The 24,494-nt window shown below is 45.4% G+C and overlaps 1 protein-coding gene across 5 annotated transcripts; it reads left to right on the forward strand.

Moving 5' to 3' along the window:
* The first annotated feature begins 1,652 nt into the window (after positions 1 to 1,652).
* On the forward strand, positions 1,653 to 22,065 carry ALKBH5 (alkB homolog 5, RNA demethylase). 5 transcript variants are annotated; one of them, XM_039491816.1, is made up of 5 exons: positions 1,653 to 2,213; positions 2,799 to 3,649; positions 12,353 to 12,433; positions 17,550 to 17,705; positions 19,958 to 22,065. In XM_039491816.1, exons 2-5 carry the CDS (start codon positions 2,901 to 2,903, stop codon positions 20,139 to 20,141), a joined length of 1,170 nt encoding a protein of 389 aa, XP_039347750.1. In that variant the 5' UTR covers positions 1,653 to 2,213; positions 2,799 to 2,900; the 3' UTR covers positions 20,142 to 22,065. The 5 variants fall into 5 exon arrangements, with proteins under 5 accessions (XP_039347750.1, XP_039347748.1, XP_039347749.1 ...); XM_039491814.1 differs by having other exon boundaries at positions 2,802 to 3,649; XM_039491815.1 differs by lacking the exon at positions 1,653 to 2,213 and adding an exon at positions 2,220 to 2,465.
* The last annotated feature ends 2,429 nt before the right edge of the window (positions 22,066 to 24,494 follow it).

Here is a 24,494-nt window from a genome sequence, read left to right on the forward strand (position 1 = left end):
GGTGACATGGGTCTCCTCAGCTGCAGACAGATCCCTTAGGATCTAAAGACTTGCACACTTGGGATCAAGACACCTAGATCATCTAAAGCTCTGGGATGAGAGCCATGATTGACAATGCTGCTTCTCCTGCACACTGAACTTTCTACTGTATGGATATAGCTCATCTGTGGCAAGAGACCGAGCGCTCTTGGGGGCTGGCCCAAAATAGTGGAATGAATGCCCCCAGGAACCAAGGACCGTCCCACACCTCCCCACCTTCTGCTCCAAGTGCAAGGGGCACTGCTTTGGCCTGCCTTCACACAAAGCAGCATGTACATTTAAAAACCAAACGCAACCCTACCACACCAAAATACTCCACTGCACACACAACTCAGCCCCAGGAGAGGATGGAAGAGGAAATTACAGGTGACAGATGTCAGTCATGTCACTTAATGCTCTACTGCAGTGTTTCCCAAACTTGGGACGCCGCTTGTGTAGGGAAAGCCCCTGATGGACCAGGCCGGTTTGTTTACCTGCCGCATCCACAGGTCCGGCCGATCGCGGCTCCCACTGGCCGCGGTTCGCCGCTCTGGGCCAATGGGAGCTGCTGGAAGTGGCGCGGGACGTGCGGGCAATGTGGGCAATTATTTAGAATTCTTATTGGCCTTCTTCTATTCTAGTTCCCCATACTTAGTACAGGGTTTGGTAACTATGTACACACCCTTGGGCTAAAGAAAACTGTTACTGCAGATGTTGGCACAAAGGTTTATATCCTTCAGCCCCTAAGTCTCTGAACGGATGATCCCGATAAAGCACTGGGAGGTGGACTGCAAGATTATAACAATGCTATGAGCGGATCTCTTGAATCTACCAGGGCTTCTTAAAAAGCAAGTTCTTTGCTACTCCAAAGGGCTTGATGCTTCTGAGTTATGTAATAAAGATGTGATGCACAAATGCTCAGTGATGCCGAGAGAAGAATGAACGAGGGCAGAGACTCCCCTGACCTGGGCCAGGATTGTAAAGGTCATGCCCCTAGCCCATGTCAATGCTCAGTCTCCAAAGCAAGGGTGGGTGGGTACCTGGTATCCATACCTCAGTGGTGGGTACCAGTCCCCTTGAGTGAATGCCTATTCCTTGTGCCCTAGGGGTGGTAAGGTGGGTGACTATCCCCTGTGCCCTGGGGGCGGGTACGTGGTCTGTCCCATCATTTCCCCCCCTACTCCTGGCAGAACTGCCAGTGCCATGTGGCAGCCATACGGTGCGCAGCAGATGCTCCAGGGCTGGGGTGTCCTGCCTGATGCCTGATTCTTTTTGCCTATCCCCGCCAGACTGCTCCCATCTATCCGCCATCGCCCATCCTGCTATCGGGAAAAGAGCTCGTTTCTAGGCACGTCTCTCACCTCCAACCTAATCAGGCCCCTCTCAGGGCACCCCCATACCTCCTCTCAGAGGGGTCCTCGGCATCCCGCACAGCTCTACGCAACTTGCTGCACAAGAAGGACCCCATCTCACAACGACCAATCAGCTAGATTTTTTCTTTTGTGCCCGCCTCATCAGGGCAGCTCACCCAATCAGCGTCGAGCCGGGGGGGGGGAGGTAGGGTAGGTTGTACCGTAAAGGGGGGGCGATGTTGAGGTATCGGTGATGCCCTCACAGAACGATACTGCCCTCAATCACTCACTCAGCCCAGCTCGGCCCCACCCGCCTTCCGGGCCGCCCCGACCAAAGAGCCCCGGTGGCCTTGCCAAGCGGCGGCGGCTCCGGAGTGCGTCGGCAGCAAAAAGACGCGACGGGCCTAGCGCGCAGGCGCCGCCGGCGGGCGGTGGGGGGAGGCCGTCGGCGCGGGCGCAGTGGGACGGCGCAGTGACCGCGCCTGCGCAGTGCGCGGCCTGCGCTCTCGGCTGCCCCTGAGTTATTTATAATGTCGGGCTGGTTCCTGGTGACGTAGCGAGGAGTCCGAGCAGCGTCTGCGAGCGCGTCGGAGCTCCCGCCCCCAGCTGCGATGGGGAGAGAGGTGGCGGCCAGGGGGCTGCCGGGAGCCGGGGCAGCAGCTGGGCATGTGCCAGGCTCCGCCACTGCCTGAGGAAGCGCCCCATGGGCGGCGGGCTCCCAGCGCGGAGCGCGGGGCCCAGCAGCTGACAGCCCGCGGGCGGCCCGGAGGCCTCGCCGTGCCTGGAGGGAGGCTGGCCGCGTGGCCCCGCAGAGCGGAGCCCTGCTCCCACGCCGGCCCGGCCGTGAGTTTGGCAGCGGCCGGGGAGAGCGGGCGGCTGGGGGAACTGCGCGCTCCCGCCCCGGGAAGACACGGGGACCCGAGCTACCCAGCCCCCCCCCCCCTGCAAACCAGAAAGTGGCGGGGGGGGACCGAGCTAGCTTCCCCCGGCCCTAGGAAGGAAGAGGGGAGGCTTGGCCCTGTGTTGCCTGCCTGTCTCCTCCTCCCCTCTTGCCCTACGCAGTAGCCAGAGAAGAGCCTGCACGCATAGACGGAGGTGAGCTTCCTAATCCACCCCCCCCACACACACACACACACGCGTGTCCGCAAGGAGAGAGGGGGCACCCTACGTGGAAGTTTATAGCAGTACAAGATACGTCTCTTGTTTTGCTACCCAAAAGAAAGGGGGGGGGACTTCCTGTTTTGGAGCAGAGCACGTCCCTCTCCCCTCCAAGGGGTCAGGGCTCTTATGGAAGAGTGGAGCTGAGCTACCTGTATCAAAGGTTCCTACCCCCCCACCAAAGGAGAGAGTTGGGTGGGTCCCCTGTATGTGGAAGTTTTGACTGTAGAATCCACTCCGTGTACCTCCTTCCCTTTGGAACTATCCCAGCAGGACGGTGGAGGCCATGAATAGCAGCAGCACTTCCCACTCTCTAACCCAAAGAGTCGTGCACAGAGGAGATCAATAGAGGAGGTGGGTTGCGAGCACACCATGGCGGGGAGTGGCTACAAAGACCTGCGAGAGAAGCTGAAGTCCATGATGCCTTATCGGGACAACTACAAAGGCAACAGCCTACGGGATCCTACAGAGTCCCCCTATGGGGCAGTTGGGGGGGGTGCTGCTGCTGCGGAGAGAAAACGCAAGTACCATGAGGACTCTGACTCTGAGCCCAGTGACTACGAGGAGGAGCAGCAGCAGAAGGAGGAGGAGGAGGCCCGGAAAGTCAAAAGTGGCATCCGGCAGCTTCGTCTCTTCAGCCCAGACGAGTGTGCCAAGATCGAAGCCCGGATTGAGGATGTCGTATCTAGAGCTGAGAAAGGCCTCTATAAAGAGCATACGGTGGACAGGGCCCCTCTTCGGAACAAGTATTTCTTTGGGGAGGGCTACACATATGGGTCCCAGCTGCAGAGGCGAGGCCCTGGTCAGGAAAGGCTGTACCCTCAGGGGGAGGTGGATGCCATCCCGGAGTGGGTGCATGACCTGGTGATCCGGAAGCTCGTGGAGCACAGGGTGATCCCTGAGGGCTTTGTGAACAGTGCGGTGATCAACGACTACCAGCCTGGTGGCTGCATTGTCTCCCATGTGGACCCTATCCACATCTTTGAGAGACCCATCGTCTCCGTGTCTTTCTTCAGCGACTCTGCCCTCTGCTTTGGCTGTAAGTTCCAGTTCAAGCCCATCAGAGTCTCCGAACCTGTCTTGTTCCTGCCAGTGAGGAGAGGGAGTGTCACTGTGCTAAGGTAACTAAGTGGAAGGCCTCTGAGTTTCAGGGACTAAACTGAGACTCCTTAGTAGTTTGTTTATCAATACCAAATATCAGCAGAAACACATGCCTGAGTTGTATATATAGCATCCTAGATACACGGGCTTTCCACTGACTGAGTGGGAGGATGAAGGAAGGAAACTTGGGACGGAGGCATTATGGTCAGTGGGGGTCTGGCTGGAGCAGTGATTCAGCTCAGGCAGCAGGCAGTGACGCAGCTAGGCTTGGGAGGAAGACAAGCCCATCTGCAATGGTCTCAGTGAGACCGTGCATGAAACGCTGGTGGATTGAAGCTCACTCCTATCTAGGGTTAGAATACACAGTAAGGCATAAAATGGAGCCCTTGCCCAATAGCGTGTCTGTGATAGAGCAGCTGATTTAGAAGTTAGGACTCCTGGATTCTATTCTTAGCTTGTTCACTGACTTCCTGTGTGACTGTAAACACGGTGAGGTGAGGTGACTGGCCTCATTTTGCTCTGTCTGTAAAGTGGGGATATTATGTCTTAGCTGCCTTTTTGTAGAATGCTCCGAGATCTCCTGTGAAACGTAGTTTGCAAGTGCAAATCATGTAGCACTTCAAAGCACTGTCCAAACTGTGCGCAGCAGCCCTGTATGGTAGGTACAGTAAGGTCCCCCCACGCTCTTACAGATGGGGAAACAGCCCTAGAAGTGAAATGACCTGCCCAAGGTCATGCAGCAAGTCACTGGTACAGCCAGGATTGGGACTTCCAAGTCCCAACCTTCTAATCCCTTTCTCTGTCCCCGTGTCATGCTGCCTCTCTAACAGCATATGGAATGTTGAGACTGGCGCAGGTAGCGGCCAGTTAAATTGCATGTGGGGATTGGTGCATGTGGCTTTGTGGAGCAGGTAGGCTTTTAGGTATCAGTGACGGGAGGAAGTCACGTGCTGGGGCTGCATAATTTTATGATCAACATTTATAGTCCTGAAGCTAAGGGCAGTTCTGCAGAATTCATTTTGACAGGGGTAGTCGAATACCCTTAACTTTTTCAACATTGCCAAAGGGAAGTATTTTAGCTATTCTGATGTCTGAGTTGGTAAATGCTCATGCTAGCAGTAAGGCAGTCTGTGAGTAACTCAATCTCATGCTTTGGCTTGTAAAATGATTGCTACAGGGGGTCAGGAAGGAATTTCCCCCCTCATGTACATACAGCATTGTACAATTGACCAGGTGCATTAATAACAGATACTGAGCACTCTCATTGCTTTTTATTTCTAAACTGCTGCACAAACATTAAGTAATTCTCCCCAGTACCCCTTGTGATAAGTGACTTTCAGATTGGTGGGGATAGAAAATTGACATGTAAGTGGGCACAGCTCTCTGAGAGCTAACAAAATTCCACCTGCTTATTCCAGTGGGGAATATTGACCTGAGGTAAGGTACTAGAGACTGATAGGCAGGATAACTAGCCTTGATGGACCAGAAGTTTGATCTGGAATAGTAAATCTGACATTGCTGCAAAGCATTCTAGCTGGACAGGTGTAAAAGGAAAGAATATGGGCTGCTCCCAATTAAGTTAATGGCGAAACTTTCATTGCCTCGTATTGGAGGTTGTCAGCTCGGTATTGACAAATAACGTCAGTGGGTGAGACAAGCGTAGAATGGAAACAAAAGATTTTGGAATAGTGCTTTGAAGGTTTCTTGTAACTGAACCCTTGCTGGAATTCATTTGCTTAATCCAAGAGAAGAGATTAGTTTCTAGTAAATATATTTTAAAATAGGGATTATTTCCATTTAAATGCAGCAGTTAATAAATTCTTAGCACGTCCAGGACATTCTGCCAGAGGGATTAGTTTGTGATACTGTGATCCACGCTGGATTGAAGTTCTAATGACTTATTAAAGTTTCCAGGTTAGAGAGAGAATGAACATGACTTGCAAGTCTTCTAGATCCTGCTGAAGGTGATGCCTAAGATCCATCCCTCTCAGGCACATTGAAAAGTCAGTTCTCCAAAGTGGGAGGGAGGAAGAATCCAAGTAAATACTTCCTGAAGGCAATTGTTCTGAGAAACTGCATGGATAGAAGTAACATGCTTGTAAAAATGTTTGTGTGACTCAAGCATTGCTGGGTCAGTGGCTGTTCTCAGCAGGGCTGTGTTCCCCGGGAAGCCAGTGTAACAGCATTGCTTTGGCTGTGTGGATTAGATCTGTGTGGGAACCATCAAAGAGTCTGGGGGGTGGGAGGGAGTTTCATCTCTCCCTCTCATTTTAACTCACTTTTCCACCTCTCTTTGTCCCTCCCCATGTCACCTTTACTGTGGTGTTCCTACTAATATCAACAGTCAATTTACGACTGTCTTCCTGGTTTTCAAAGCTCTCTGTTAAGTTGTTTCATTCTCTGACCTTGTAGCCACCTATTCCCCCTTCCACTCATTCTGCTCCGTTGGCCTAAGTATTCTATCACTCTCTGCAATAGAGTTTTTGGAGGCTTTTATTTTTTTGTGGAGCGGAGGAAGGGTTCCATCTTGCCATGTCATATCCCTCCCTCCAAGGTATAATGGTACTTCCTCTCTTGTTTAAAGTTGACCTTTTTAAACCTTTTTCTCCCCAACTTTCAACACATAGCTGAATTTCTTTTCCCATTAGGAAGTGTAAATCAAGCTTGATGAAATACTATGTACCTTTCATTTCAGTGCCACTCTTTGTAGGCTAGAGTTGTGCAAGGGATGCTGTTGACTACTGACTCAGCCATATTAGCATTTCCTTTTTAAAGGAATCTGACGAGTACCGGTAGAATAGAACTGGTGTGCATGAGGCAATGGGAATAGAACAGTTTCCCAGTCTTTCTGACGAGAATGTGTCTTGATGGGGGAGGGGAGAAGAATACCTAAACTGCGCCCAAAAAAAAAAAATTTGGAGCATAGTGGGGGACCTTCATTATATCTAACGATATGTCTTGATAGCTACTGCTGTATCACTATGAATATTAGACTGTTCATAAATGTGCCGTGATGATCTTTGCAAGGTACAAAATTCAGCAGAAAGCAAATCTTTCTCTTGATTGCTAAAAACGATGCATCTTTCAGCTTGGGTCTGGAAAACAACTGATTAGGTTGCTATTAACTAGAGGAATAGTGAGAGATCATTAACAGAGATGTGTGAGGGGGATGGACACTAGTGAGCTTCGTGAGCAATGCCCACATGAAAGGTCCAGCAGCTGGAGTTAGGTGCTATCTCTGAACTTTGCTGGGGTGGTGGAACTACATCACTTGTATCAGTCTTAGGGTAATGATGCCCCCACCAAGTCCCCATCTGGATGCTGAAAAGGGTGGAGGGGGAACCTTGCTTTCTACTCTTGATCCCCGGCGCCTTCTGGCTGCTATGAGGGGAAGATCTCTAACACTCTTGCCTTCCCCATGCCATTCTTAGGGCTGTCCTCAGTATATTCATAGATTCTAGGACTGGAAGGGACCTCAAGAGGTGATCGAGTCCAGTCCCCTGCTCTCATGGCAGGACCAAATACTGTCTAGAGCATCCCTGATAGACATTTATCTAACCTGCTCTTAAATATCTCCAGAGATGGAGATTCCACAACCTCCCTAGGCAATTTATTCCAGTGTTTAACCACCCTGACAGGAAGCTTTTCCTAGTGTCCAACCTAAACCTCCCTTGCTGCAGTTTAAGCCCATTGCTTCTTGTTCTATCCTTAGAGGCTAAGGTGAACAAATTTTCTCCCTCCTCCTGACGACACCCTTTTAGATACCTGAAAACTGCTGTCATGCTCCACTGCTTGCTTCTTGCTGACCAGTTCTGAAACTGACAATATGTTAGTTTCATTCTCCTGCTGCTGGCAATGCTCTAAATAGCAGAAACACTAGAGCTGGCTGCAGACTCAGAATGAGCCTGCTTGCCTTGTGGTTGCAAGAAATCCTTCTTAGCTGTTCAGGCTAGAAACTTATTTTAAGAAGAGAGCTTAAACTTCAGAAATTGGTGTAGATCCCCTTATCAAAGGAAACTTCATGCCAGTGATGAGTAGGCATCTGAATATTTCAAGCTTTGCTTCAACCTGTAGAGTCACTGACTCAGCTGATTGGAGGGAGGGCTCCTTCAAAACCACTGATCACTGAAAATAGGCTGACGTCTTAAACCCAATTGCCACTGATTTGAAATCTATAGATATGTTATGCTGATGGGGTAACATGCAAAGCACTTCTGAGATCTTCAAACGCACTTTGTCTAGTGCGCTAGTGATTTGTACTGGCAGCATCAAGTACACAGCCTATGTCTGTCTTCCCAGCAGGGGGTTGAGGTTGGTGCCATGTGTAGGGAATATGCTCCGCTCCAGCAGAGATGAGTACCTCATTGCTCAGCAGCACTCTTTGGACTATAAGCTGGGGACGCATCAGTTGGAAGTAACAGAGGAGGTGGAGGACCTTGGAGTATTGGTTGATCACAGGATGACTATGAGCCTTCAATGTGATATGGCTGTGAAAAGAGTTAATGCGGTCTTGGGATGCATCAGGCAAGGTATTTCCAGTAGAGATAAGGAGATGTTAGTACTGTTATACAAGGCGCTGACGAGACCTCATCTGGAATACTGTGTGCAGTTCTGGTCTCCCATGTTTAAGAAGGATGAATTCAAACTGGAATAGATACAGAGAAGGGCTACTAGGACAATCCGAGGAATGGAAAACCTGTCTTATGAAAGGAGTCTCAAAGAGCTTGGCTTGTGTAGCCTAACCAAAAGAAGGCTGAGGGGAGATATGATTGCTCTCTATAAATATATCAGGGAGAGAGAGGAATTATTTGATCTCAGTACCAATGTGGACACAAGAACAAATGGATATAAATTGGCCATCAGGAAGTTTAGACTTGAAATTAGATGAAAGTTTTTAACCATCAGAGGAGTGAAATTCTGGAACAGCCTTCCAGGAGGAGCAGTGGGGGCAAAAGACATATCTGGCTTCAAGACTAAGCTTGATAAATTTATGGAGGGGATGGTATGATGGGATAGCCTAATTCTGGCAATTAATTGATCTTTGACTATTAGCGGTAAATATGCCCAATGGCCTGTGATGGGATGTTAGATGGGGTGGGATCTGAGTTACTACAGAGAATTCTTTCCTGGGTGTCTGGCTGGTGAGTCTTGCCCACATGCTCAGGGTTTAGCTGATCACCATATTTGGGGTCGGGAAGGAATTTTCCTCCAGGGCAGATTGGCAGAGGCCCTGGGGTTTTTGCCTTCCTCTGCAGATGGGTCACTTGCTGGAGGATTCTTTGCACCTTGAAGTCTTTTTAAACCATGATTTGAGGACTTCAGTAGCTCAGACATAGCTTACGGGGTTGATACAGGAGTGGGTGGGTGAGATTCTGTGGCCTGTGTTGTGTAGGAGGTCAGACTAGATGATCATAATGGTCCCTTTTGACCTTAAGTCTATGCTTCTATGAATGAGACTGGGATGCCAGGCATGGGCAACTCACTTAACCAGGCTGTGCCTCAGTTCACCTGCCTATAAAATTACGGTGAAACTTCTACTTATAGTAGATGGTGTAGCTGAGAATCTCAAATCACTTCAGACAATAAACTAAGCCTCTCTTCACCCCTGTGTGGTAGGTATGACCTCATTTTACAGCAGTGTAAACAGGCACACAGGTTAAGGGATTTGACCAAAGTCCTAGAGGAAGCCTTCAGAAGAACAAGGAATAGAATCCAGATATTATCACAACGATACAATGAGGGACGAATGTTTGCTTTGTAGCTTTAGTGTTAGTGGTGTTGGGAGGCTCGGGGATGTAGCAGACTGACCTTGGCAAAACAGAAAGTGACTTTGTTTTGTTAGATCTCACCTCAATGATCGTATTCAGTATGGGGCTGTTGAGGGACAGAGAGCATTTTCTGCTATTTCAAATATAACTTTCATTTCAGTCTGCATAGAGCTTGGGCTGACCAGCTTTGGATACTTATTGCTGCCATCTTCTTGGCACATGCCTCTTGAAGCAGGGAGGCAGAATATCTAGGTTTATAATCTTTGTGCCAAGAGTCTTGTTAGTTTCAAATTGGCATTAAACTCCTCTGTGAAATAAGCTCCCGCCCGGTAAATAATCAGAACATTCAACCTGACGTCTTATGGAGTGTTCACGTTTAGAAATTGGCTTGGTCTCTTAAGTTAAAGGCATTATTAGGGTTCTGTTAAGATGAACGCTAACGTGGGTGATCTGATCTTAATTGATTCACTGGAGCTTGAAGCAAAGATACTGAAACATAATAGAGCCCTATAATAAGCCCACTTGCATAACACTTCTTAATTCTTTGTGATACATCTGAATAAAACACACTGATCTTCTCTCCAGAATTTCTCAGTCCTAGAAACAACAGGTGCTGTATCTTGGAAGGAGTGAAAGGTAGCTCCCTCTCTTTTGGGGAGGTTGGGGGAAGAATTACAGTCCCATCTACTAGTTAACTCCATGCATGTAGGAGGGGCTGTCCTGTGCTATCTATCCTCTGGATAGACTTGCTTGAGTAACCTACAGCCCACTGAGCCAGGCCGTGCAAGAATGCTGACTGCTGACTACTGGACTTTGCAATGAGGAAGGCATAGTGTTAGGGCTTTACTTTGGGGAGGGTCTGCGGTGTCTTCCCAGCCAGTCTCTAAGGACTTGGGAAATGAGCAAATAAAATGAAAATAGAAGCCTCTTTTATAGAATCACTGAATTATGGAATGATGTGGATGCACTGCAGAATGTGCAAGCTGTCTGTGTTACGTTTTAAAGAGGAGATGGGAGAGTGGCCCATAGTGCCCCACTCTGATCTCTCCAATCTGTTCTCAAGTCCCCTTAGAAATCCTTTGCATCCTTGAAAGCCCCTGCCATCTATCTCAGAACAGTCTGAAAGGCTTTTATTTTGCCAGAAGGGCCCTCTTAAGCCTCATTCGGGCATGGGGCCCTCTGTGCTGGAATGGGGATTCACTCTGTGTCTCCAGAATGCTCTAGAACAGAGGTGGGCAAAATACAGCCCACAGGTCGCATCTGGCCCGCAGGACGGTCCTGCTGGCCCTTGAGTTCCTGGCCCGGGAGGCTAGCCCCTGGCCCCTCCTCTGCTGTCTCCCCTCCCCCACAGCCTCAGCTCGCTATGCCGCCAGCGCTCTGGGCGGTGGGGCTATAAGCTCCTGCCAGGCAGCACGGCCGCATGTCTGGCTCCAGCTGGGCAGCACGGCTGCCAGTCCTGCTGCTTTGAGCAGCATGGTAAGGTGGCGGGGTTGGATAAGGGGCAGTGGGTCCCGGGGGGCAGTCGGGACAGGGAGTAAGGGGTGGTTGGATAGGTGGGGGGGGCTGTCGGTGTGGGGGTGTGGTTAGGGGTTGGGACAGAGAGCAGGGGGGGTTGGATGGGGCGGTCAGAGGACAAGGAGCAGGGGGGTTGGATGGGTTGGGGGTTCTGGGAGGGGGCAGGGAACAGGCTGTTTGGGGAGACACAGCCTTCTCTACCCAACCCTCCATACAGTTTTGGAACACCGATGTGGCCCTCAGGCCAAAAAGTTTGCCCACCCCTGCTCTAGAAAAAAAGCGGGAGAAGCATTGGCGTGGTGTGTTCCCTTCCCTCCCAGACTGAGTGAGCTTCATTCCTTACCTTCAATTAACATCATAAGAATGGTTTTATTTCCAGAAGTTCTTACAAGGTAATTTGTCTAAGCAGATGTTGCCTGCAATCATCCATATTAACGTCAAGTGTGGCCCTGCTCAGTGAAACCTCAAACTACATACCTTGCTGGTTGCACTGAACTCTGAAAACTGTACCTTTCAACAAAAAGGCAACCATGAGAACAGAATTCTAACGAGAATGTTGATACTTGATAGCGCCAACAACAAACCTCAAATGCTTCTGAATACCCATAGTATATAGCTCTTAGCACAGTATCTTGTTTTACAGAAATTAGTCTAAAGACACAGGTCTAGCTAAATCCTCTTCATGCATGCTCCTGGGCCTGGGCCTTGGTAACTCCAGCAGTAGAATCTCTCTGTGGTTACATAGGAGGGCAGTCTGTGTTGCTTGCTTGGGGCAGCTGAGCAGGGAGTGGTTGTGGAATGCAGGGAAGTATCTGAACTTGTTGGGGACGCAGGGTTAGTCTTTCTAGCACAAGGGCACTCGTTGCCACTCTGCTTTTCACCAGGCTAAAAATCCACCTGTGATCCCAAAGCCACAACCCTTAAGGGGAAACTCAAAAGACAGAGCAGAATCTTCCAGTAATCAGCACTTGTCTACAGCTTGCTCACATTTATCTCCGTTAGAAAGCCATCGCAATTGTATGGGGGGAATTGCATGGGAATATCCCTTTTGGTAATGTGGTGGTATTATGTTCATTTAAATGATCCTGATCATACTTTACTAAATGAGGTAGCTGACTGTACATTCTGTGGTCATGCTTTAAATGTCACTTTATTTATGAATATGGCTCGTGTTAATTTTCTTTTGATGGGTACTTACACACTGTGGCAGAAAATGACCAGGAGCAAAAAATGTTTATGTCCATCTGTTTCTCGGCCTGCCTGAACTTTAAAGCAAAAATTCCATAAGGCTGATAACATTAATTTGTTTTCAGAATAGTGTGAAGTTAGGAACTGCACCATGAAAGCTATAGAGTAGGTAGCAGTGCTTGATTCTCTGAAACAGGGAATCATTTGTTTACCAGCCTGTTCATAGTTCTTTGGTTTGTTTTTTTTTTCCAGTGGATATGCAGCTGATGAAATTACGCACTGCATTCGACCGCAGGACATCAAGGAGAGGAGAGCTGTCATCATCCTTAGAAAGTAAGTGTTAAAGCATTTTGGGTGATCAAGAAAGACAGAATAAAGTTGACTCTATAGCACTCTGTCATTTCAGAACATTTTTAAAAGGACAATATCAGGTGGTAAATCACTTGGTATAAAACAGTAGATTATTCAGCATTTTTAAATCTTAAATATCTGATTACTTACTACACTAGCTTCTAACAGTGAAAATAGACTGCCTGATTCTGATCTCTTCTTTGTTACTGTAAGTTCTTGGGTTCATTTTCTGACTCTTACAAAAAATATGCTGTTGCAACGTTTGAAAACACTGCAGAGGGTATGTTCACATCCAAACAGCTGTCTTTGGTTGGCTGCCTTATTTAAAAAAAAAAAAAGAAAACTAGCCTTGTAAAACCCTAAATTTTTGGCCTCAATTTGAGGCCTGTTTACATGATCTCTAAGTACTGAATGACCTGACATGGTCCCTTCAAGTAGATATTGTCCATATCAATTTCTATATGGGGCATCTTTCACAATAAGCCAGAGAAATTCTTTTCCTCTGGGAGGAAGATGACTCATTTCCAACAGGGAAATAAAAATGCTGATGTCTGACACACATGAATTACAGAACTAGGCCTATAAATGTATCTTTAGGGATTGGCAGTGTGAAGTAGTGCCCTGTAAATTTTCTCCTCACCCATGACACTATCTTATGACACCATGTTATTCCATAGATGGCATTTCTTCTGGCCGGTGTTTGTCCCTATAGCTTTACAGTTTCAGCACCGTAAAAGTTACGTTAATTCTTTACATGGAATGTGAGGGAGGTTCCCACACCTGAGCCATTCTTTTTTAATGACAAATCTGAGCAACTTTCCCAGAATGAGGTGTCAGTAGAGATGGTTTTGGAATGAATTGATAAATTAAACAGTAATAAGTCACCAGAACCAGATGGTATTCACTCAACAGATCTGAAGGAACTCGAATATGGAATTGCAGAACTAACAACTGTGGTATGTAACCTGTCACTTGAATCTGCCTCTATACCAGATGACTGAAGGGTAGCTAATGTTATGCTGATTTTTAAAAAAGCTCTAGAGAGGACCCTGGTAATTACAGGCTGGTAAGCCTAATTTCAGCCTTAGGCAAACTAGTTGAAGCTACAGTAAAGAACAAAGTTATCATACACAGATAAACACGGTATGTTGGAGAAGAGTCAGTATGGTCTTTATAAAGGGAAATCATGCTTCACCAATCTGTTAGAATTCTTTGAGGGTGTCAACAATCAAGTGGATATAGTGTATTTAGACTGTCAGAAAGCCTTTGACAAGGTCCCACGCCAAAGGCTCTTATGCAGAGTAATCCGTCATGGGGTAAAATGGAAGGTCCTCTCATGGATCAGTAACTAGTTAAAAGACAGGAAACAAAGGGTAGGAATAAATGGTCGGTTTTCAGAATGGAGAGAGGTAAACAGCAGGGTCCCTCACAGATCTGTATTGGGACTGGTGCTGTTCAGCATACTCCTAAATGATCTGGAAAAAGTGGTAAACAGCGAGGCGCAAAGCTTGCAGATGATACTAAATTACTCAAGATAGTTAAGTCCAACGAGTTACAAATGGAGCTCACAAAATTGGGTGACTGGGCAACAAAAAGGCAGATGAAATTCAGTGTTGGTAAGTGCAAACTAATACATGTTGAAAAACATCCCAACTATACATACAAAATGATGGAGTCTAAATTAGCTATTACCACTCAAAAAAGATCTTGAAGTTATCATGGATAGTTCTCCAAAAATATCCACTCCGTGTGCAGCGGCAGTCAAAAGCTGACTGTTAGGAACCCTTAGGAAAGGGATAGATAATAAGACAGTAAATATCATAATGCCACTATATAAATCCATGGGACACCTATGTCTTCATAGCTGTGGGGCTGGATTGAGGTGCATTGGCAGGATTATGGGAGAAATGGGCCTTCCAGACTTCAGAACATGAGTGGCCACGCTGGATCAGGCCAATGGTCCATCTAGCCTGGTATCCTATCTTTGTGAGTGGCCGGTGCCTAGAGATTTGTCTGTGCTAGAGAAGAGCATTGGCTTAACTAACTAGATCAGAGGTCGGCAACCTTTTCAGAAGTGGTGTGCCGAGTCTTCATTTATTCACTTTTCTAATTTAAGGTTTCGTGTGCCAGTCATACATTTTAATGTTTTTTCGAAGGTCTCTTTCTATAAGTCTGTAATATATAACAAAACTATTGTTGTATGTAAAATAAATAAGGTTTCAAATGTTTAAGAAGCTTCATTTAAAATTAAATTAAAATGCAGAGCCTCCCGGACCGGTGGCCAGGACCCAGGCAGTGTGAGTGCCACTGAAAATCCGCTCATGTGCCACCTTCGGCACCCGTGCCATAGGTTGCCTACCCCTGAACTAGATTTAAACTATCAGAAACCTATAATGTGGAAATGCTTGAAGTGTTTTTATCTCTTGGTTATGTTTTTGTTTAGTTCAATATCTAGCTAGTCCAGCTAAATCAATGTAAGCAAAGGATGACATTGTTTTGTTTTTTTGTTTTGTTGTGGTTTTTTTTTTTTGTTACATTGCAGTTTAAATAGATTTGAACTTGACATTAAACCAGTGCACGTGTCTATACTAGAGAAGGCCTAGGAGTGCAGGGATTTACATATCTTGGCAGAACTGTGCTGGGAAGGCTTGCATCACAATGCCTCTAGAGCTTGCTTTTTAGTCAGTTAAATTGAATGCTCTTGTGTATTTGAGCATCCTACACTCTGCCTCACTCAAGGTTAGAACAGGAGAGAGCACAATGAAAACTTCTATGCCTTTACCGAGTAAGATTCTGATAGCTGCTTGACTGACTGGTGTGGTGAAGGATGGTGGTGGTATATCTGCCTAAAAGGAAGGAGTGGAATCCCCCTTTTCCCGCAGTCTTTATAGCACCTACCAGGCCTGATCCCTAAAATGCAGATATACCACTCTGCAAAGGGGTACACTATGGACATTGCACCCTACAGCTTATTTAGCTATTGCATACCCATTGTAATGCTAAAACATTTGCTCGCTGTCGAACCTGGTCTGCATCCATACACCACAGGACTGCAGTGACCTTCGTAAACACTTGCATCCCATAGTGCGGATTGCTATGGTGAAGTTTATCACATTCTATATCGTGACTGTTGCTGATTTAAATAGTGTGTTATGCAACCAGAAAAATAGCTACTTTCCCTTTATGCCAGCAACAGACTACCTAATATTGATGGCATAAAGAGCATTCTTTCTGCAGGGTCTGCTTGGGTAGCCAGAGAATGATTCTCACCAAGATAAATGTATTATGGCAAGGGTGCTTAGCTTTAGACTTCGGTATAGTTAAGAACTAGTATATCTAGTCACGTGGTGAAGGGGCCAACAGGCAAAACTTTCAGGCTTGAGTCTGTTCCTGAATACGTTGTATGTGTGAAGCTCTGTACTACTTTAGCAGGGAGTGTAGAACAAACTTGTGTATTGGAGAAATGCTCTGATGATTGGTCAGTTTTGTGGAATATTTTGAGAGCCGCATGGTTACCAAGTAGGTCATAAACGCTTCAGTGCAGCAAGAACATAATGATATTTACAGCGTTCCCTGTGTACTAGAGTGCAGGCCTATGAGGGCAACAGAAAGGGCTGGAATTTATCTTCAGCTTAAGAGGTTGGAGGCCCTGAGGGGGCTGAAACTCCTAAATTTAAAAAAACACCTACCCATTTTTTAGCATAACTCTAACCAGGGAAATAAGCAGTGTGTTAGTGCAACCTACTGAGACCTGCTCAGACAGGCTTTGGGAGTAACTTCCAAATGATAGTTCAAGCTCTTTGTAATACTTCTTGCATATTGTACCTGTACAATACATTAGACGGAAACTGTGTTAAATGACTTCAGCTTTTCATAATTTACTTGCCTGTGCGTATCTTTCCTTTTTAGTGTCCTTTGCTGCCTAGCTACATTTTAGAAGACCTAAAAACTCAGAGGGCTCAAGCCAAGATTTTATGCTCTTTTGTAATCCAATTAAAACTTTGAGACTTGCATTTCCAATCATATTTAATTTCTGCAAAAAAATTTATTTTTTTTATTTAATCCATTAACTTCAGGGGGTGGCTATATCATCCCACACCCTCAGAAGCTTTATTCTCCCTCCAAAAGTTGGCTCTTTCATAAAATCATTTTTGTGTGAGCCATCATGAAGTGCTTGGGGGTGAGGAAGAACTTTAAGGTTCTGTTGCCCAGCTTACAATCCTTGTTGGAATGCTGATTGTAGCTTTCATGAAACAGAAGCAGACAACTTGTGTTATGTATCAGAGGGGTAGCCATGTTAGTCTGGATCTGTAAAAGCAGCAAAGAGTCCTGTGACACCTTATAGACTAACAGACGTATTGGAACATAAGCTTTTGTGGGTGAATACCCACTTCATCGGATGCATTTTCCACTACATGCATCCGACGAAGGGGGTATTCACCCACGAAAGCTTATGTTCCAATACGTCTGTTAGTCTATAAGGTGCCACAGGACTCTTTGCAACTTGTGTTGTGTTTGGCATATTTGTGAGTAGTGTTGGAATGGCAATAAAGTGGTTCAGCATAGGGCCTGCCAGCATTTCTGCATACAGTGTTCTAACAAATTGATTTGGATCTGAATTCCAGTAGGATACTGGCAGGTAATCCAGACTGTTATTAGTCTGACATAAACCTACTTCCTGTGCACAGTGTAATTGACAAACCTACATACTCATTCATGTGTCGACACATTGTACCTGCAGCAGAGAGTGTAAGCTGGTGAGGGTTGGTGGAGACAATGGTTTCCTCTGCAACTGCAAACAGTTTGTAATTGGAGTTTGAAAGGATCTGAAGTCTTTTTTCAGACCCTGTTGAAATCAAGCTTGCAAAACTTAAGTTCAGGAATAACCTGAAAGCTAATTTTCCCCTTTCTTACAACCCAACCCCATGACCTGATTTTTAGGGGGCTTTGGGCGGCGCAGCACTCTCTTTTTTTTTTTTTCCTTTGCTTGGGGCGGCAAAAAAGTTAGAGCCGGCCCTGTAGACAGAATAGCTACTTCGCTACGTCAGTACTTTCCCCAAAAGACTCTTTGGAAACACTTGTCTTTTAACATTCACAGAACAAGACTAGATGCTCCTCGATTGGAAACAAAATCTCTGAGCAGCTCTGTGCTGCCACCAGGTTACACCTCTGACCGTCTATCAGGAAGCAACAGGGATCAGATCCTGAAACCAAAGCGGTCCCATCGCAAAGCAGACCCTGATGCTGCTCACAGGTATGATGAGAGCTTGTGAAAGTAGTGATCTGGCTCCAGTGCTTCTGGTCTCAGTGAACTGCAACGTTTCATGGTATGGCAAAACAATGGTAAATCCCACCCACCCATCAGCCTGTTAGTAATCACAGTTGCTAGAACCGCCCATTTCATAGGTCTTGGTGTGATTCTTGCAAAGATAATGCAGCATCATTCCTATAATGCTATTGTGTAACAACTGAAACTCTGTCTATCCTATTTAGTTTGGCTTTTTCTTTTCTTGTGCATTAAAGTTCTACTCAAGTTTTCTCCCCTTCCCTGCCCCAGGGCTGCTTACTCCACACACGCTTCATAGGCAATATAGGTCTGTTTAATCAAAATGGCTTTTTTTTTTCTTTTAGTGCCAAACCTGTAAATATAAAGCTGAGATTGAATTTTAAGCTGTTTGTTTTTTCTTGTCAAATGGTTGGCAGGATTGAGATGCAGTAGATTCAGCTTCCTCTTGGTAGTGCACTCATTCAGAACAATCAAGTTTCCCTGCAGCTAATTTTGACCTTTATTGCCAAGCTATTGTATAAAATGAAATGACTTTTGAAAAGGATAAAAGGCTTCACTCACAGGGAAGAGTGAGGGTATTTTTTTTAACGTGCGATGTTTCTCATACCTGCTGTGGTCACAATCCTGCGTTCCTCCCGTACCCAAACTCCTGGTGAACTCTTGCAGGATTTGGTTTCAAGAGGGATTTGGACACTGACTCCTTCTTGGAAATAGTCCAGTTAGTCTAGCAGCGCCAGAAGCTGAGCCAGTCTTTTAGAGTGTGTTTATGGAATCCTGTCCATAATGAGATTTTACCTGTGACTACAGTGATGCATTTGGTCTATATAATGGTTTCTAGCCAGGAGTGATAACTCCTGTTATGGAAAAAAAAAAAATGTTGGCATACTTATGTGTTGGTGCAGAATCATGATAGTTCAAAGCCAGCTGTCCCGTGTAAAGTCTAACCAGTATTCCTGGTACCCAGGGGTGTGTCTGAGCCTTAGCAAGGGTTAAGACTTCTCAACATCATGTAAAACCAAAAGATTGGCCTGGTTTCATGGTTTGACTACAGCAAGGTCCAGTCCATGCTGCAGCCAGTCACTTGAGGGGAGTCTTAGTGGGATGTTACACAAATCAAGTCCCAGACTAACTGTATGAGCATAAGCCAAGAAGAGAGAGACATCTACAAATGTAGCGTTGCTTCTAAACATACCACAAACTAATGTGGAGTAAATATACAACATAAACGCAATTGAGTGTACAGGAAAAACAGTTTATGGAACTGCAAGAGTTGCTATGTCAGTACAACATGGGTGGTGGTGGGAGGTTGTTTCTCCTTAACCTGAAGGTTATGGTCTTACTCTGTCACTTTTGTCCAACACTGTTTGGGTCTGTCCCCTTATGTAGCCTAAGAGACTCTAGTATAGTATATGCATAATCCATGGATGTCAACATGATGCGTTTGTTATGGCGACAGTAACTACTGCGGTACCGGATCAGGTCATTGGTCCATGTAGTCTAGGATTTTGCCATTGACAGTGGCCAGTACCAGATGTTTCAGACCCGATGGGGAGAGAGCAAGAAACCTTGCCCCCCACACACACACAAAAAACCCCAACCCTGATGGAACTACTTTTTATATATTTAAAAAAACCAAAACAAAAAACCAGTAAACTAGCTCCTAAAAGAGCAAGGGCATATGGAGTCCTGCTCCCATTAAAAACAATGGCAGAAATCCCATTGACTTAAAAGGGATCATGCCCTTAATGCTGACATTCCCACTGTGATAAGCACAGGTAAGAATCTCCCATAAAAGGGGGTGGTAATTGGTACAGCCAGGTACACCTAGGAAGGAATGGCAGAGCAGTTGCATATTTTGGTAGTTTCTCTTGTAGTTTAACAGCTTCAGTGTAGGACAAGAGTAAATAAAGAGCCTTTTAATAACTTGTGATCTTGATTCAGAAAGAACATGCATCACTACAGGCAAAATCCTCCCCTCAGCATTCATGTGACTCTAGTCTGCTTTGCCTGTGTTGGACTCCACAGGCGTTCTGTACTTGTAGGAATACTGCAATGTTGTAACCTGACAGTGTTGGAAGTCCAATCTGCCATGTGCTCCAAGTGGTCCATTTGGTCAAAATATTCAAGAAATTGTAGCTTTAAATAACACAGCTAGTCTGAGACATCTCTTAAATTCACAACCGAGTGTCTGCTCCAAATGTTTCTCTTCTTTTCCTTAGGCCACGGATTTTAGAAATGGATAAGGAGGAGAACAGGCGCTCGGTCCTCTTACCAAAACATAGGAGACGGAGCAACTTCAGCTCTGAGAACTATTGGCGAAGGTCTTACGAGTATACAGAGGACTATGACGAGGAGGAGGAGGATGGAAGTCCAGCCCGCAAAGTTAAAATGAGGCGACATTGAGGCATGAGCTTTCCGGAGTCTCAAAGCTGAAGAGATTGGCCTCCAGTCTATGAAAACTTCTCCCCCCCCCCCCCCCGGCTATTTCTCATCTAGCTTCAGTTTTGTTGTTTTCCTTTCAGGCTGAAGAGTAATTGGGAAGGATCTGGCTATTTGTTTTTATGAATGGAGTAATACTGAGGCATAAATATTGATGGAATATGTAAGGTGTCACCTGCAGTTTCCAAAGGGGTGTGTCAGATGGGCATCCCCTCCCTCATGAAGTGGATATTGTTAACACTGTGGCAGGCTGCCTGGTCTGTAGTTTTGAAAACACCAAAAAGTTAACTGTTTTTGTTACTGAAGATTTAAGAAATTAATTTTTCCTTTGCTTTAAGTTTAACTAAGTTTCTTTTTAAAATGTTCTAAATATCTTGTTCGACCCCAAGAGTTGAAACTCTTTTTGTAGCGGCCTCATACTCCATGCTACACCAAAGGGCTCCTGAATTCCTACAACTGCTATTACATAGTTTGGGTTTTTTGTTTTTAAAGGTGTCCTGCAGCAACTGGAAGTTCGAAGCTTTGCAGACACCTCTTACTGCAATCGATTACAAAGTCTTTAGGATATTTGTTGCACTTTAGTAACAGTTTTTAATGCCCTATGCTTCCCTCCACTTCCCCCCTCAGCTAGTTTGGGCTTGCAAGCATCTCGTTTTCTGCACTGCTGACTAGAGGGTGTAGTCTGTCTGCGAAGGCCATACATAAGCTCTTGCTCACATCAGTGGTGGTTCTGAGGGGCTCCTCAAGGAGAGAATAGGCTTGTTTGAAGGAGGGAGGAATATTGGACTTGAAGTTGCTCCATCCACTTGACCCTTCTCGCTAACAGCATCATTACAATTTTTCAGAAGTATATTGTGTTTGGATTTTTAATCTCTGGATAAGTGTCTTAGTTGGCTTTATTGAGGCCTGTCAAACTACGGGACTGAGATTTGTATGGGCCCCCTAGGCCTTTGAGTATGAAAATGATTTGTGTGTGTGTGTTTGGATACATGCTTTTTCCCTCTCAAAGCTAGAGAATAGCCAGAACAATGTGTAGTGCTAGCAGATTGCACTTGAGGAAATGTGACTTGGCAACACCCTGGGAAGGGGTGTCTTTATGCTGGCTGGCATCTTGGTGGAAGTGGATCTCTCCTTTCTTGGTTCAGGAGGAAAAGGATCCCCAGACTGCATTATCTCTGGAGTACCCTATTTGAGGATGCTTCAGAGCATTGCAGCAGCTTGAAGAAACTCTCACACTTCTCCGCCACAAAGATGTGCTGATGCATAGAAGAAGTGTGTGATATTGTCACCCCAGTAGAACTAGCAGATTTATTCTTCCCTCAGTACCTTGGGGGGTGTCTGGGGGTTGGCCTTTTGAGGCAGGAACCTTCTGCTTAGGTGTCAGATGCCTCCCATTTAACTTGCATAGCACTGTCTGTTCCTAGCCTCAACAAATATCACAACTGCTCTGTGTCCCTCTTCTATTTACTGAGAGACCATAGGAATTCTGGTGCCGTGAGCCTCTTGGCCAGCTACTTAAAGTGCTGCGAATAAGACTTCTGGAGCTCCAGGAGTTAATAGGAGACTTTAGATATTCTAATATGTTTTTCTGATCATCTTTCCACATTCAATCTGCATTATCCTGGCTTGAAGCCTCAATGAGTTGTCAAAGTTTGGGGTCTAATAACTTATTTAGTACCCTAATTTTAATAAATAGTAAAACTCTCCTCCATTTGATTCCTTGAGTCCAAATGTCAGCAATTGCAAAAAGATTGGTCTTTATTTTTAAAAGTTTTTTTTCTTTTTTACAGCTTTGCCTTCCCTAAACTTTTTTTGATAGTTTTCCTTGGTATCGTGTCTTGAACACTAGCTATGGTTTATGTACTTTACAATAAAAAGATCTAATATATTTTGAAACATGTCTGGTGCTGTCATGAGGCGTTTCCAGTCCAGAAACCAAGCATTGTTCCCTCATGTGCTTACCAACCTTCTGACTTTTCATGTGTGGTTCTCTTACCCCAAAGTGTACAGGTGGTCCCTCTTCAATGCTGAGTCTATTTAAAACTAGATCCACCATTGGTCATAATGCAAACAAAACAACTACAGACATCAGTGGAAGTGCTATCTGCATAAGGATTACTAGACCAAGTCTTTCAAAGGTTATCCTAGGCTTGTCTTTTTGCAGTGTTTTTCTTTGTGTTTTGTTTTTTTCCTGGTTAAAACTTTAGTTGGCATCGCTCAAAGTTGAGAAGAGTCTTTTTTGCCAGCCCTTTAAAAGAGAGCCCCACCTCTCTGCAGAGTTCTAAAAGTTTGTGCTTCTGGCTGTCCTTTAAAATGTAAATTGCATTTGAAAATAAGCTGTTAAATTAGAACTGCTATTGCTCTCTCCTAGCTTGCTGAGGAGAGTAGCAACCCTGCTCCAAGACCAGCTTAACAATCAGAAAGGGGAAAAACTCTTCTCTTTCCATTTCTCATGCTGGATCTGCTGCAATCTTGTCTGTCTTGGGCTGGCCTCGTGAATGTCACTGATTTAAGATGGTGACTCCTAGCAGGAGGCTGAGGAATGGTTTTAATTAGAACACTTCTGGATTCACAATTTAAATACCGCTAAAATGCCCTCTGTGCTTCTAGGGTGCCGTGCTGAGTACATCACTTTTATTTTTTTTCTCTAAATAGTAGCATTCTGATTTGCTTAAACGTAGCTCTGGCTGGATAAATAGCAGAAACCATAGTGATCTGTGCCTCTATTTCCTGTGACAGTCCTCTTCTGATATGCAGTGCACCCCCATCCTAAACACGCTACCTTAAGTCTACCTCTGCAGTAAGGATACTGTGTTCTGGCTCCAACTTAAAATGAAGCTGATTGCAATTGTGCCTCCTTTGTGATGTGATGTGAGTGGCTCCCAAAGCAGCACTTGATAGAGCAAGGTTTGCTGTGTGACCCAGATGGGAACGAGGTACTGGATTTGTCTTAAAGGAGCTCAAGACCAACTTATGCATTATCTATAGAGGTCTCTCCTCTAACATGGTACAAATGACACCTCATTCTAACTCTTATGCATTCTGTGTAGACAGCAGGTACCTTTACTTCAGATTTATTTTTGTATTCTTCAGTGCAACTTTTTCCTGTTTTCCATCTTTGCTGTTTGTTCAGTTGTACAGGTTTTGCCCAAGTGGTCAGGAAAGCCTTTTAGGGTTAGTCTCAAATCTTTGAGCTGGTTGTGGGTTTGTTTGGTGTGGGGGTTTTTTGTTTGTTTTTTTTTGTTTGTTTTTTTAAACTGACTGCAACATTGCATGGAGAGATTGGGGCACACCTAATTGGACTCAAGGCATCTTTCTCTTTAGGGCAGATGTCACCCTGTGTATTGGCAGGCCATCCTCCCCAGTTGTACAGATATTTTATATAGACACACGTATGTATAGCTGTAGATACATGTTTTTTAACTTTTTGCACTGATCATCACTCAAAGTGAAACCTTGAATTATTAAAAAAAAAATGGAGACTTTACATTTTCACACAGATCTAATGTCTAGAGAACCTACTGTATTTTATTTGATGGAACAATGGCTCACGGTGTTAGTGACACCCACATGTACTCTGTAGCTGGCTTGCGGTGGCTTATGGGGCTGCTTGCAAGTCCCAGCTCAGACTTGCATGCACTCTCCTAACCTGGAGAATGTCCAGATGTGAGCTGAGTTCTGGCAACTCTGGTTTGGTTAATGGCCACTCCAGTCCCACCTCTTTTTCATCTCCGGGGTCAGGGGGTGGAGCTTGGGTCATTACCAGCTGCTCAGAAATGGAAGCTAGAGCCAGGTAGCTTCTAACAAGGCCTTATTCACAGACTTAACCAACTTGGCTTTAAAATCTTTCATAGTCTGGTACAGTAATGTGGTCCCAATTCCTCTCTGTAAATCTGCATGTAGTATGCATAATTCAGTAAAATATCCTCTAAATCTGAGACATGGTAAAATTAACCCAAAAAACACCCCATGCCCCCCAACCTCAACCATGACGGTATTTTTCTTACCTAAGGAAAGTAGATGCTTTTTGTTTCTCTGCAAACAAAGGCTGGGGAGGAATTTGCATTTTTGCTACACGTGGCTCTATGTAGCTGAAATTAATCTTTTCTAGTGGTGGAATCAAAATTCTGAGCCCGTTGCATGGGCTTGGTGTCCCCCTAGGAAGAGAGTGAAAAGCTTTGCTAGTAACAGAAGAGAAGCGTTGGCACGGGGATTTCTTTAGAACATTGCTTTGCTTCTTAAGCATCTGGCAACCTCAGCCGTTCCACTTACCCGCATCTAGGTAAATTACACAATGGTAGGAAGATGTGGGTTGGC

This window comes from Mauremys reevesii, linkage group 10 (assembly GCF_016161935.1).
Source record: "Mauremys reevesii isolate NIE-2019 linkage group 10, ASM1616193v1, whole genome shotgun sequence".
NCBI classification, from domain to species: Eukaryota; Metazoa; Chordata; order Testudines; family Geoemydidae; genus Mauremys; species Mauremys reevesii.